General features: G+C 35.3%; 1 protein-coding gene across 1 annotated transcript; it reads left to right on the top strand.

Moving 5' to 3' along the window:
• The first annotated feature begins 11,485 nt into the window (after positions 1-11,485).
• Positions 11,486-14,368, top strand: LOC105763053 (protein kinase PINOID). Its single transcript, XM_012581098.2, has 2 exons — positions 11,486-12,700; positions 13,372-14,368. Exons 1-2 carry the CDS (start codon positions 12,168-12,170, stop codon positions 14,150-14,152), a joined length of 1,314 nt encoding a protein of 437 aa, XP_012436552.1. The 5' UTR covers positions 11,486-12,167; the 3' UTR covers positions 14,153-14,368.
• Positions 14,369-15,777: the final 1,409 nt, after the last annotated feature.

The raw sequence follows: 15,777 nt of genomic DNA, 5'->3' as shown, positions 1-15,777 counted from the left end.
TTACATTACATACATTACTTTCATAGATTTAGATTTCAGACTTAATACATAACTTATACACGTACATAACTTACATAATTTACTTAATACATAAATATATATCATATGATATACTCACATAATGCATTTATACTTACCACTGAACAACTTACCATTGTAATTTCTGGTGAAAATCAGACTTCAAGATCTAAGAAATGGACCGGTCTTGGATGAATTTGTCAAGGGTAAGCGACGGTTATCGAAATGGAGTACAGACTTTTCTAAATTTTGCATTTCAATATGCAAGCCAAGAGAACATGATTCTTTGCCCGTGTAAGAAGTGTGTCAACATAAACTGGCATTATCGTGAAGTTGTATACGAGCATCTAATTGTTGATGGGTTTGTTCGGGGTTATAAACAATGGTTATTTCATGGAGAATGCCCGCCTAGTACCTCCTCATCAAGGATGGATGTAACTTATCCTGGTACCTCCTCATCAAGGATGGATGTAACTTATCCTGATACTGCTTACCATCAGTCTGATAGAGGGGATGACATGGAAGGTATGTTGCGGGATGCATTTAATATGCACAATCATGGTGTCGAATCATTCCCAGTGGACTTTATGGCCTCTGATGATTGTAATATTAATGGAAATGCTTTTACCGAACCGGGAAGTAGTGTTCGTCATGAAGAGCCGAATGGAGAAGCGGCGAAGTTCTACGCGCTACTTAATGACATGAACGAAGAACTGTATGAGGGATCAAAATTTTCAAAGATGTCCTTCTATGTTCGTCTTTTTCAATTAAAGTGTTTAGGAGGGTGGACCGGAAACTCGTTGACAATGCTGTTAGAGTTTTTGAGAGAGATGTTCCCGTTTGCAAAAATCCCTGGTCATGCAAAGATATGAAGAAAATGATAAAAGATTTAGGCCTTAGGTATAACAAAATCCATAGTTGCCCAAATGACTGCCTGTTGTATTGGTGTGATCGGAGAAACCAACAGCGCTGTCATGTATGCGGCCACTCTCGTTGGACAAGTAGAAACACAGAAGATGGGAACGACGATGAAAATGATGCACAGTCACGGAAGAAGCCAGCCAAGATTTTGCGGTATTTTCCGTTGATACCAAGGCTTCAAAGGCTTTACATGTCGTCGAAGACAGCGGAGTGAATGACATGACACCATGATGGACGAACCGATGATGGATTACTAAGGCATCCGGCAGATTCTTTAGCTTGGAAATCATTTGACAATAAATTTACAAGCTTCGCAAGCAATCCTAGGAGTGTGAGGCTTCGGCTAGCATCTGATGGATTTAATCATTTCAAGATCATGAGCACCGCCTACAAGATTTTGGCGATGAGTGCTTGTTCCTTACAATCGCCTCCGTGGATTTGCATGAAGCAATCTTCCTTTATCTTATCTATGATTATCCCTGGGGAGAAAGGGCCCGGGAATGATATCGACATTTATTTACAGCCACTTATTGAAGAGTTAAAACAATTGTGGGCTGGTGTCGAGACATACGATGTGGTGAGAAAGGAGAACTTTAATTTACGTGCAGCTTTGATGTGGACCATTAATGACTTTCCCGCCTATGCCAATTTATCTGGTTGGAGTACCAAGGGTCGTTATGCGTGTCCTTGTTGTGCTGCACAAACATGTTCGCAATGGTTGTACAATGGGAAGAAGTTCTCTTACATGGGGCATCGTCGGTGGTTACCGGAAAATCATAAATTTAGATTTCAGAGTTCTATATTTGACGGTACTGAAGAGTTCAGAGAAGCTCCTTCGCAGACCAGTGGCTCTGAAATCTTGTTCATGTTGGAAGATATGAATTTCATTTATGGGAAGATGAACCAACCGCCAAACACGCAAAGAAATAGAAGATCCAATGATGAAGTTGATGATGACTATGATGAAGAGGACGATCCTAATGAGGCGGAGTTGTGGAAAAAAAGAAGTATTTTTTTGAGTTACCTTATTGGGAGCATCACCTTCTACGACACAATCTTGATGTTATGCACATTGAGAAAAATGTCTGCGAGAACATTATGGGTACAGTTTTGAATATCGACGGAAAATCAAAAGACAATCTTCAGAGTCGACTTGATTTAGTCCAAATAGGAATCCGACCTGATATTCATCCCAATCCACTACCGAACGGTAAATTTCGATTGCCGCATTCTATTTTTTCAATGTCGAAGACGGAAAAAGAATTGTTCTGCACGGTGTTGAAGGATATAAAGGTTCCAGATGCGTATGCATCAAATATATCTCGATGTGTTAGTGTTAAAGATCGAAGATTATATTCGCTAAAATCACATGACTATCACATCTTGATGTAAGATTTACTGCCAGTGGCTCTACGATGTTGTATGTCTAAGAAGGTGACGTCTTGTATAATTGAACTATCCAACATAATGAAAGCCATTTGTGGCAAAGTTTTGGACGTTCAAGAACTTCAGAAGGTACAGGATCGAGCCGCTTTGACTTTATGCAACATGGAGAAAATATTCTCACCTTCCTTCTTCACCATTATGGTTCACTTGATAATCCATCTCCCGCACGAAGCAATTCTTGGCGGACCCGTTTTCTATCGATGGATGTATCCCATAGAAAGGTGTGAACTATGAGTTTTTTAAAGTTTTCCTTCATTCACCTCTATGCCTTTAGTTTCAATAATTAAGAAATGTTGTATATTGTGTTTAGGTTTCTATCCAAATTAAAGTCCTACTGCCGCAACAAGCGATATCCAGAAGGATCGATTGCTGAAGGCTACTTGGCAGAAGAATGTATGACCTTCTGCTCAAGATATTTGGAAGATGTTGAAACAAGGTTAAACAGACCAAACAGGAATGCTGGACTCACGGACCATAACTTATCCGATACTTATTTGTTCCAAAGTTTTGGAGAACCAATCGGAAAAGTTGAAATTGCAGAATTAGATCATTTATCGTGGGTACAAGCACATCGATATGTTCTGTTTCACCACGACTTATTGGAACCTTTACGGAAGTAAGTTCTACAAATTTGATAAATATTTATCAAACTAATAATTGTTTATCTTCTAACAAAGATCACATTTTTTTAACACAGTGAGTACAAACAAATATTGAGATCTCGTTTGCGCTCCCGAAGAACACAACATCGAGATATCAATAAGTTGTTTACAGAATCTTTTTATGAATGGTTAAGCCAAACGGTATGCAGTTCGAGCTTCCGCTTACAAATAATAATGTTTTCTCATAACAAATGAATTACTCAGTTTACTTTTCATTCAATAGGTTTGGAGTGGGAATAACGTGAACGCACGATGTTAAATGGCTCTCCCAAGGTCCAAATCGAGTGGTTAAAAGATATAGTGCGTTCCTTATCAACGGATTGATTTCATACAAAATATCGCGAGAGGTTGAGGAGAACGCAAAATTGTGGAATAGTTGTCAATTCTGCAATTACAAGTTATGCTAGTGCTAGGGACAATAATCCTGCCGAGGAAATGTGGAATATTTGGACAACTTACTGACATAATTGAGTTGGATTACTATGGCAAATGGAAAGTTGTCTTATTTCGTGGTGATTGGGCCGATGCTAATACAGCTCGTGGAATTAAGCAAGATCAATTTGGTTTTACAATGGTGAACTTTGACCGATTTATTCACACAGGACAACAACTGATAGATGAGCCGTATGTATTCTCATCTCAAGTCAAACAAGTTTTTACTCAAAAGATCCAAGCGATGAGGGTTGGTACGTTGTACTCGTAACATCCCTAGAGACTTGTTTGACATGGGCAGTGGAAGTAGAGATAACATCGACGATAGATCAGTAACTTTGCCCTTTCCAGAACAAAACTTAAACGATAATATCCATAGTACTAGTGCACAATTTGGATGGGTTCGTCAGGATACCGATGAAGATATTTATGAATAATGAAGTAGTAAGATTTTACGATTGTTTAATTATATGTAATATCATAATTTAAATCTTCGTCTTATTATATATTTCAACTGTTTTATATGTGCTGTTATTCTTGTAATTAGTTATTAAGTAATTAACTATTTTATGTGTATTGTAGATAAAATGCCTAGAAGAAAAATTCTAAGGGGAAGCATTGTTCAAAATGATCCAAACTCGACAGAAACACATAGTACTGAACAACAGACAGCAGTTTGATCTTCAAATGTTCCGATTACAGCTGAGGATCCTACAGAAGTTCAAAGTAATTTTACATTTAATTTACATGCGTGTTTCTATTATAGTTGATTTATTTTTCAAATTCTTACATTATAATATACCATTTGTAGCTGAAAATGGTGGGACGCGCAGAGGTCGAGGACGTACGCTACTTAGAGAGTTGTACGAGTTAGATCCAGTCGAGCGTGTCAAAGTTGGACGAAACAGTTTTGGTCAGCCTGTTGGATCAGAAGCTCGACTTTTAGCTGGATACATGGGCATTTTAGCACGAAATCCGAATATGTTGCCTATAAACTACGAGTCATGGCATCAAATGCCCGATAGCAACAAAAACCAAGCCCTCGATAATATTAAGGTAACAAAATGTTAATGTCATCTATAATGCTTGGGAAATAGTTTCATTTATATTTACTTGATTAACTTGTGTTTTTTGTTTTTTGTAGGCGAGGTTTGCTTTAGAGGTCTCGGATGCTTATGTAAAGAAGGCATTGGGAAAAAGATGGAGAGACAACAAAAGTACTTTGAAGAAAAATTATTATAAGACAAAAACAACCCTCGATGAGAAATTGCAAAATGTCCCGCCGGGTATGTTGAGGTACCAATGGGAAGATGCGGTTAGATTTTGGCATTCGAATAAAGGCGATGTATGACGTACTTCTAAACTATTGTAATTATTTTGGTTTATAGTATTTTCTATTTACGTACTAAAAAATTTCATAACGTAGGATCGTGAACAAGTTGGAATAAGCGTGATGAAACAAAATTCACCCACACAAGATTAGAAGTTTTGCATGTGTAGTGAGGCGGAGGTATTTTAAATTTATTAATTTTGTCGAATATGTATAACTTTGCCCTTTAATTAATATTTATACTACAATATTGTAGGAACGAAATCGTCCGGTCAAAAAGTTGGACGCCTTCAACTTTTGAAATTACATAGGAAGAAAGATGGATCTCCCATGACTCCTGAAGCTGATGAAATAATGGTACGTTTACTTAATACGATTTGACTTATTTTAGTTATTTATAGTGTTTATTTTCTAATGGTTTAATTCATTGCTTGTAATGCGACTATTGTTATGTTGCATATGTTTTTCAATATATAATATTGCGTTCCTAACTATGTGATTTATTTATTAGGAAAAACTAAAGGATAAAAAGGCGGAGTCTGGCGATTGCTTCTAGTGATAGTTCGGTTCATCTTGAAGATATTGATAACCGATTATTCTCAAGTTTTGGGTCCTGAAAGGTATGGTCGGGTTCGATTTCAAGGATCTTTTGTTAGCCCAACCCAGTATTTTGGATCCAACTCCCACCAATACATGGCTTCGGGGAGTCAGGCTCAAGCTGAAGTCCAGAGGTTAAAAGACCAGATGGCTCAGATGCAAGCGACTACAATTGAGGTTCAAAGGAAATATGAAGAACTTCAGCTACAACTTAAAGCAGAGGCGGAAGCGATGGAAGCAGCGGCGGCAGCGAGGGAAGCAGAGGCTGCAGCGAGAGAAGCGGAGCAGAGCAAAAAGTACGACGAACTTCAGCAGCAGCAAAAAGTATGATGAAGATGTTTAAGTCGCAACTTCCGCCTTCATAGTGTATGACATAAATATTTTAATTTGGTTTTAACATTTAACATTTTTTGCAAAAATAATATGAATTCACTTTTATTTATTGATATTAATATTATTTTATTCCCTTATGTTGAAATATTATATAAATTTATTGCTATTGGTTGCTTTTGAATTGTTGCTACAAGAGGACCGAAAAAATGAAAAATTTAATATAAAAAAAATCCCAAAAATAGTGGCGTTTTTTTGTATAAAAACGCCACTAAAGAACATGTTCTTTAGCGGCATTTGTAAATTCTTTAGCGGCATTTGTAAAAAAAACGCCACTAAAGACCATGTTCTTTAGCGGCGCTTAGTAAAAAACGCCGCTAAAGATCATGTTCTTTAGCGGCGTTTTTTCCTAAGCGCCGCTAAAGAACATGATCGTTAGCGGCGTTTTTGTTTGTAAACGCTGCAAACGTTTGTGACGTTTTCGTTAGCGGCCTTTTTTGCGGCGCTTGAGGAAGCGCCGCAAAAACCTTTAGTGGCGTTAAAAAGCGCCGCTAAAGGCCTAAAAAAACGCCGCTAAAAACCTGTTTTGGTGTAGTGAGAGTTGTGCAGTTAAAATATTTCCCTAATGCCGAATTATCAAATAATATAATGGTATTTATATATCTCCTAAAAAATCTCACTGCAAAATCACATGATTTGTAATATGTAAATCCAAATAATTGTAAATAAATAAATAAAATAAGGAAGCACGCAGCTATAATATTTTATTATTACCTCCCTGTGTTATATCCTTTCAATATATAACCTTAGATTTGTAGTACTAATTTATGATTATCATAATCTAATCCCAATTATAATTATAATAAAATTAGTTCATCTAAATATACACTACCTGTATCTTGATGTATAATATACTAAAAAGCCCGACCTCGCATATCCCGGACCTTCAAGAGTAAATAAAATTTTGATAACTCTCAAATTTGTCTATAACGATAATGATATCAATTAAATTAAGATTCGATCCTCTATTATTATTGTATTTAATATTATTACCTATAAATTAATGTGTTTAAGCATAGTTCTTTGCTGGCCCGCAACGTGTTGGACAAATCCTTTGGTTGGTGCTTGAAGAACGCTTACTGATTAATGCTGAACGATGTAGACGAGGTATGGTTGATGACCCTTCTTGTATATTTTGGGGTAATGTTGAAGAATCTATCATTCATGTGTTGAGAGATTGTAGCAAGGCTTGTGTAGTGTGGGAGTAGATTTTCTCAGAGAGGGTGTTATTGTAGTTTTTTTCCGTCCCGTTAATGGCTCATGATGAATTTAAGGAATAATTTTGCTTTAGATTTTGCGGAAGTTGAGTGGCGATCTCTATTCAATATTATTTGTTGGAATCTGTGGATATTCTTAGGAGAAGACTTCGATGTATGTCACATTCTTCAATCTTCGTGGTGTTGGGCGAAATCTATTAAACATAGTTCTATGCCCTTTATTGGTAATAATACAAGATAGAGACAATGTTGAGAATGGAAACCACCACCTTTGGGGTACATTAAGCTAAACACGGGCGGGGTGAGATCCTTGAATCCAGGGCTGGCTTCGGCTGTCGTAATTGTAAGAGACGATGTTGGTAGATGGCTTGGGGGAGTGAAGAGAAATATTGGCAAATGCAATGTCGAGCAAGCTGAACTTTGGGCGATTTATGATGCCCTCTCTCTAGCTTGGAATGTTAAATGAGATAATGTTATCGTTGAAACCGATTGTGCTCAAGCTATTACGACAATTTTGGATAAGACTCGTGGACAATCGAATAGGGACTTGGTTATAAGAATTCAGAAGCTTTGTAAGAGAGATTGGCGGGTAAACATACAGAAGGTTTCAAGAGAAAGCCAATATTGGAGCACATACTTTGGCTGGATTAATGAGAAATCTCTCTTATTGTCTTAAAATGTTTAAGGAGTTTCCGACAAAAATCATTTAACATATTTGGATAGATAATCAGCTCGTTTGTAATGGGATCGATTTATCTTATCTATATTTCTTTACCAAAAAAAGATTATAAATATAATAAAGTTTGCCTATGAATCATACCAACCGGATCATGTTTAGATATAGAAATTGTATTTGTCCAAAGTTTGACCTACCTATCAATCTCGAAAGCCTTGAACCAGTGTTTGAAACATATTAAAATTAAAAATTATGTATTCTGTGTTAATGTTTTTTTTAAATATTTTATAAAGTAAATTTAAATTAAAAAGTTATATACTAAATAATTATTTTGTTGGAGCAAATTAAAATATATCCAAACCAAGCATGATAATGATAGTGTCATGAAAATACAAGACCAGCAAATCAGGCAACACCAAGTATGATAAGTTTAATTAAGGAAGAAAGAGGGCATCAATTAAAATATATAATAGGGTAAACTACTTAATTGGTCACTCAATTTTTAGGAAACTTTTATTTTAGTCACTCAAAATGAAATTCTTACAATTTCGTCACTCAACTTTTAGGGGGCTTTCATTTTAGTCATCCCACCGGTAAATCTCTAACGGTGATTAAACGCAACACCATATTCACAATTTCATTTTGGTCAACCAACTTCTAGATCGCTTTTATTTTGCTCACCCAAAAAATATCCCTTTTTAAAGTATTGATTAGGGTAAAAAGAAAAGGAATAAAAAAGAAAGCGGTAGAAACTAAAATAACGCATTAAAAAATTGTCAAATTGTACTTGTTTATCACATTGCTGAAAATTCTAATTTTTTTTCAATATTAAAATTAAAATTTCAAAACATAAAAATTAATTAAATAAATTTTTGAAATTTTCTTATCCATTGATAATATTAATTGTTTTGTTACTATAATATTAAAATTAATTAAATTAATCTCCTTCTAAATTTTAAAATTTTAGGTTATGTTTCCATGTTATTCTTAATGAAATTAAGTCGGTAACTCATATTTAATAATTGTTTGCGAAATTTAAATTTATTCGATTATATAATCTTGAATCTTTCATACTAAACTAAAAGAAAAGAAAAATAATTGTAATTAATTAAATTAATTGATTGTTCTTCGTTTGGTAAAGAAGTAATGAAACATCTTTGAGTTTTATTTGGCATGGAAGATAAAATTAATTAATTAAATTAATTGTAAGGATTTTTCTTTGCTTTTAGTTTAGTACGAAAGACTCGAGATCATATAAAAACGGGTTTCATGTACAATTATTTAAGATGGTTTATTTGATTTGATTTTAATTTGGAAACATAAAATAAAAATTTAATATTTAAAAGGAGACTAAATTAATTAATTTTAATATTATTGTAACAAATCGGTTGACACTATCAAGGGATAAGAAATTGTTCAATAACCTATTTAATTTGATTATGATGTTTTGAAATTTAAAATTTCAATATTAAAAAAAAAGAATTTAGAATTTTGGCAATGGCGTAAATAAGTATAATTTGACCATTTTAAAACATTATTTTAGTTTCTACAGCTTTTTCATTTTAATCTTTAATGTTTTTAACTCCAATTAATCCTTAAAAAAATGGACATCTTTTGGGCGACTAAAGTGAAATGTGAATATGATTTGGATTGTACAATTAACCGTCATTAAAGATTTAACAATTAAGTGACTAAAATGAAAATATTCTAAAAGTTGAATGATGAAAATAAAAACGCAGAGAGTTTAAATGTGAGGTTGTGGGTTGTCTTATTCCCTAGAAAAAGGATTCCCCTTTTTAAGATTTTATAGCATATTGGTGCAGTAAGAAGGGAAAAAAGATAGGGGACAAACATAGTTGTAATTTGAATATAGATCCCCCACCCCATAAAACTAATACCAATAATAGAATCTGTAATGCAGTCAAGTGGACACAACATAATTTCATGCCAAATCTCAGTTATAACTTTGAGATTTAAGATTATGATTATTAGGAAGTGTCGTTCAATTATTGTGGACAAGTTATGTATTTTATTAATTTGTAGGCTAACTATGGTTGTTCGACAACCTCATTATTAATTTTAGGAAAAACTAAGTAGAGATTTTTTACCCTATAGATAGATTTAGATTTGGATGGGATCTCAGGTGGGTTGATTTCTCGATTTTCAAGAGCCTTTGGGGGACCTTCACTCTCAAATCAAACCTTAATTATAGATCATCCTCTATACCCCACACTTCCTCAATACTATATAAATTATTGCATTCTTTCTGTTTATTATTGTCAACATGACGTGATTGCTGCCAATTTCATCCTACTTTTGCCTCTTAATCTTTGCTTTTTATTAATTATAAAGTAAAACCCGAAATCGAACTCAGAAGTTGTGCCTCTTAGTCTATTTTAGTAGCAAATTTTGTAGGTTTTTCAATCTCAAATCCCTCCCCCTATTAAATTCAAGTTGGTCATCAAATGTTAGGCATTTATGAGGAAAGTGTTTGGACCTCGTCTCTCTTGTAAGTGTTAGGGCCCTAACTGTTGCAACCTCAGGGCCCAGGAGATTGCTCCCAAACAGGTGGACATGTCATGCATGCTCTCTTTTATTTGGCCATGTGGATTTTAATAACACTATTTGCAGTCTCATGGTTCTGTTACTGTTATATATTGCTTTCCTCTTTTAATTTAAAACCAAAATTAATTTTTTTTTATTTGGTTAGAGATATTAGCAGAAGCCAGTTGTGGACAGCAAGCATTGCCTTTACTTTCAGATTAATTATATATATTTTCTTTTTCAAGATAGTATTTTATATACCATGATCCAGAGTAAAAACATTGCATGATGAGGAACATGCATATAAATATATAAAAGATTAAAAAATAATAATTAGAAAAGATTGTAGTTAAAGTAAAAAAGGAAACATAAGTTGTTGTCAGCAATGCAGTTCTATGATTGGGGTTTTTGTCTGCTAAATTCTTCTGGTTCTAAATAAGTTAGCAAAACTACTTGGGACCTACTATCATAATTCATATACATATACATATACATGATTAGATTAGGTTTGGTTAGATTTACAACTGCATTTCACGTTTCATCTTCTCATGATTTACGGTAATAGTATTACGAAGGTCTCTATATTAGGAGTCACATTGTATTTTATTCTCTCTATTCAAAAAATGGACAGATTAATCTCTATACATTAGATCAAAGAGCAAACTGATCTTTCTATCGAAATATTCATCCATTTCTGTTGTTAAAAATTGGTCTATGTATGTCAACATGAAGCACACACGACATATCTGTCGGATTATTCGGTCAACCACGACAGTTTTTAGCAATAGATATAGATGAAATTTTTAATAGAAATATCAATTTACTCTTTAATTTAATGTATATAGATTGATTTATCTATTTTTTAGTAAAAAAGGGAAAATGTAATATATAAAAACATTGATGGTATTTTTACCTATATTTTGTCGATAAACTACCAAGCGCCCATATTTTCTTTTTTTTTGATAATTAAGAGAGGGAAATGAAATCTCATACTCTTATACATTGATAATCCAAAGTAATTTGTAATCGTTTAATTAATTTACCACGCAAAGAGGGAAATAATCACGTAGTAGTGTTTTTGAAGTAGAGCTTAAGGCTTATTTTACCTTGAAAAATGGAAATTAGAAAGAAATGATTAATTAATAACACATTATTATAGTGTTAAGTGATATGAAGCAGGCGCACGTGGCGGATAACCCAACGTCAACGTAAGCCAAAAGTCGTAATAATAGTATAGGCAAACACCAAAATCCATGGGTAAAAGCTAAAAGGCCAAGCCATTAACCGCGATTTACTGCATGCCACCATAATCACCTCACCAGCAGCAGCGTAATAAACATTAAATATCCCCCACCGCCCCCTCAGGCCTCACTCATCAAACCAAGCTCCTAGTACAAGAAACCAAACAAAAGGCTGTTTTCATTTTGCTTTTATTTATTATGCGTCTCAGAAATTTGGCTTTGCTTACGTACATGGTGGTTTTTGGGGGTTTGCTTAGAAACCCTAAATATCAGGTCCCCGTCCTTCATCATAAAAGCCCCTCTGATGTGCTTCAAAATATGCATTCAAAGCATTTCACTGAATCCCATTCAATGCCCCCTCTCTGCTAATCATTCATTTCTTCTCTTTTTGCTTGCCCATAGTTTTTGACTCCCTTTTCCCCTTCTAACTTACTGCTCTCTTTCTACTTCACTATTTGACTCTCCTTCATCTCCTTTACGGGTATCTGATTCCACTCATCATCAAATCATCTTCTTAAAACCCAAAATGTTCAAAGTTGATTGCTTTTATCCACCGTCTTTAATTTCGGTCATCTGAAGTGATTCCCACTTTTTTCTTTTTTGACTTCTTCATCATCATCATCTTCTTCTTCTTAGATCATCAAAGAGTTTTATGTTGATTTTCCCTGTCTTACAAGTAGAGAGAAACATAAAATGTTGGAGTGCGAACGGAAGTCAGAAAGTGAGTTAAGTTCATCGAGTGAGTGTTCAATGACAAGTGAAAGCCGTAGCAGCTTCAGCCGTCTCTCCTTTGAGCTCCGGTCTTCCCCGGAAAACCTTTCTCTCAAACCCCACCGATCTTCCGACTTGGCTTACTCCGCTATCCGTTCCGCCACCTTCGCCCGTAAAACCGGCCTCACGTCCCGTGATTTCCAGCTCATCCGCCGCATCGGTTCCGGCGACATCGGAACCGTCTACCTCTGCCAGCTTGCCAACGCAGATGAAAAATGCTGTTATGCGATGAAGGTGGTGGATAAAGAAGCGTTGGCCATGAAGAATAAAGTGCAACGTGCTGAAATGGAGAAGAAGATCTTGAAGATGCTGGATCATCCATTTTTGCCTACTTTGTACGCCGAGTTCGAAGCTTCTCATTTCTCTTGCATAGTTATGGAGTACTGTTCCGGCGGTGACTTGCATTCTCTTAGACATAAACACCCTCAAAAACGCTTCTCTTTGAGCTCCGCAAGGTACATCATTTTTTGTTTTCTTAGCTCACTACCTTCACATTCATTACAATGATTTTACGCTCATCCTTCTTGCATGCTTTAATCTGTGTCTTTTGTTTTCTTCTGCTGTTTTTCAAACACTTAGCCTGTCTTGTTCTTATCCTTGTCTGCCTCAACTCTGCAAAGTCTCTTTCAATAAGCAACCTTGTCTCTCTTCTTTTTCCAATATTTCTTGGTTGCTATAAATTTTACAAATAAACAAATATTATTTTATAAAGCAATAAGATATACATTTTTTCCCCAAAATATCATTAGAAAATAAAGTTTCATTATTTGAGTTTTGTTCTATTTTACTCGGTTTTCATTTGAATTTTCATCAGTGTACGAGAATTCGGGAGTGTTAGGAAGCATTTTATTTATTTTTCCTTATTCTTGCTCGACAGCTGAGATTGTTCACGCAATTACATACATCAGACTTTAGCCTGAATTTCCCTTATTCGATTGTGTCTTTCCATTTATTGTCTTGATAAAATTCCTTGCCATGCAAGCAAACTCTTGAGATGAATGCTTCTGTTACTCTGGTTGCTGAGAATTTGCAGACGATAAGACATTTAACTACACTGTTTCCAGATTCCATCAATTCTGACATTAAAAATGAACTAAATAAACTGATGATTAGTTGCTTATTCCAGGTTTTATGCAGCTGAGGTTCTGGTAGCTCTAGAGTACCTACACATGCTGGGTATTATTTACAGAGACCTAAAACCGGAAAATGTTTTAGTAAGATCAGACGGTCACATCATGCTATCGGATTTCGACCTTTCACTTTGCTCAGATGCCATCGCAGCAGTTGAATCACCGTCATCGTCCCCGGATCCCACGCCTCCCCAAAACCACCGCTCTTCTCGTCCACCTACAACCCCTCTCTCCTGCCTATTCCACCGCTTCTTCCGGTCAAAGAAGATACAGACGCTCGCACCCAACAATCTGTTCTTCGTGGCGGAGCCCGTCACCGCCCGGTCACGCTCATTTGTAGGGACCCACGAGTACATATCTCCCGAGGTGGCTGCCGGTGGGTCCCACGGTAACGCCGTGGACTGGTGGTCTCTAGGTATCTTCATTTACGAGATGATATACGGAGGTACACCTTTTGCGGCTCCATCGAACGAGGTTACGCTGCGCAACATCGTGAAAAGGCCACTCACTTTCCCAACCCACTCGCCTGCTTCTCTTCTCGAGCACCACGCTCGAGACCTCATCTCCGGGTTGTTAAACAAGGACCCCAACACTCGGTTGGGATCCAAACGCGGCGCTGCCGACGTCAAAACCCAGCCTTTCTTTAAAGGACTCAATTTCGCCCTCATAAGGTCGCTTACGCCGCCGGAGATTCCGGGTTTTCGGCGACCACCCACCACGACGTCCTTTCACCATCCTGAGATCGAGGAACAATCCAACGCGTTAGATTACTTCTGAGAGGCCACGTGTTCTGTCGATTATGCCAGATTTTACGACTGGCCAGTGGAGAGACAGATATGTATATTCGAGCAGTCTTTTGTTTTTTAATGGTGTTATTTAAGTAAGAAATTTTTAGGTTGGGAATTAGATGGTATATTTGTATGATAGTAAAAACATAATTTTTATTATTTTATATTATTTTTATAATTTTTATAAATTAAATTTAATTATTTTAGAAGTTAAAATATATAATTTTATTATTAATTTAAAATTTTATAAATTATTGAAGATATAAAAACTTTGCATTTAGTGGTTGATATTACATAGCTAATTAATGGAAGATATTCAAACACCAAGTGGAAAAGAAATCAATAAATTAATAGTATGATTTATGGGTTGATTTTTTTATCTAAATAGTATAGAAATATTAGAAAATTGCTTATCTATATGTGATAAGTTTTGTATTTGTTCTTAAAATTATGATATATTTTAATTTTATATTTTATACAAATGTGTAATTATTTTGGGGCATAGAGCGAAATGTTGGCCAAACACAAACAAAAAAAGGTTATGAGTAGCAATAAATAATTTAAACTTGATGAAACTAAAACAAAATATTACCTTTATTGAGTTTCAAGTAATAAGAGGATGGGTTCAGAATTTCCCATACTTTTTGTGGAAAATGAACAACACTCAATCATTAGTTTATTAAGTTTATAATTCTTGGTTGAGTATAAAAGTAGAAAGTTATAAAAAAAGGAATATAAAAGCAGAAAGAAAATCATTTTTGAGTATATTTGATAGGAAAAATAAATGAGATAAAAAATTGGAATGGTAAGAGGAGAGAAAATTAGAGAAACGTATCATGTATTAGCCTAATGGTCAAGGTGTCTATTGTTGGAAGTGTGGCTCGAGTTTAAATCACGCTAATTGTGTTGTTGGTAGATTTTTTGCCCTCTTCTTGTAATTTATTGAAGAAAACAAAAATTTCATTTCCTTTCCTCTATTTTTTGGTAGTGTTAAAAATGAGTAAAAAGACTTTTAAAATATATATAATTTTGAACTATCAACCCCCCTCCCTCATTTTTACTTCTCCACTTAACCAATAGTCAAATTATTTTGATATATGAATGAGTTGATAAACACATAAGTTACCGTTATTTATGAAAACTCAGTAGAGTTTGTGTATAATAATTGGGGAGAGGAGTGAGCGGTTTGACAACACATGACATGGGGGCCGTCCATGTGATCTCCCACGGTTGCCTTTCTTTAATTTAAAAGTGTTGTCTCCCCCTTTGTCCCCAACAAAATGCCACCAAACCCAATAACCTTCTCCCACGTGTCGGTTTCCTCGTGCCTGCGACGTGGCTTTAATCACTTTGTCCCATTCCTGATCCTCAGGGCCACCTAGCCTTACTTTGCCGACCCTTGGTTTGTTTGCTTGATTTTAAAGGGAGTTGGTGAGGTATAGTAGCTTAACAAGTTCGTGGTTATTGTGGGGTGTTTTAGTTTAAACAATGAAGCTCTTTTTCAACACTGTCGTTGTATAGTAGATGTTTAAATATAGACATGGGAAATTTGGTTGGAACTTCACTGTGCAATTTCCATTCACACAAGTGAAGTGTCCAATGGTAACGCAATAC

This window comes from Gossypium raimondii, chromosome 12 (genome assembly GCF_025698545.1).
Source record: "Gossypium raimondii isolate GPD5lz chromosome 12, ASM2569854v1, whole genome shotgun sequence".
In the NCBI taxonomy this organism is placed as follows: Eukaryota; Viridiplantae; Streptophyta; class Magnoliopsida; order Malvales; family Malvaceae; genus Gossypium; species Gossypium raimondii.
The sequence above is the reverse complement of the archived record's forward strand: the minus strand, read 5'-3'. Positions and strand labels throughout refer to the sequence as shown.

Coding starts and splice junctions, on each gene's coding strand:
- LOC105763053 (XM_012581098.2), top strand. CDS start 12,168: ATGTTGGAGTGCGAACGGAAGTCAGAAAGTGAGTTAAGTTCATCGAGT. Junction 12,701..13,371: donor TTCTCTTTGAGCTCCGCAAG/GTACATCATTTT, acceptor TGCTTATTCCAG/GTTTTATGCAGCTGAGGTTC.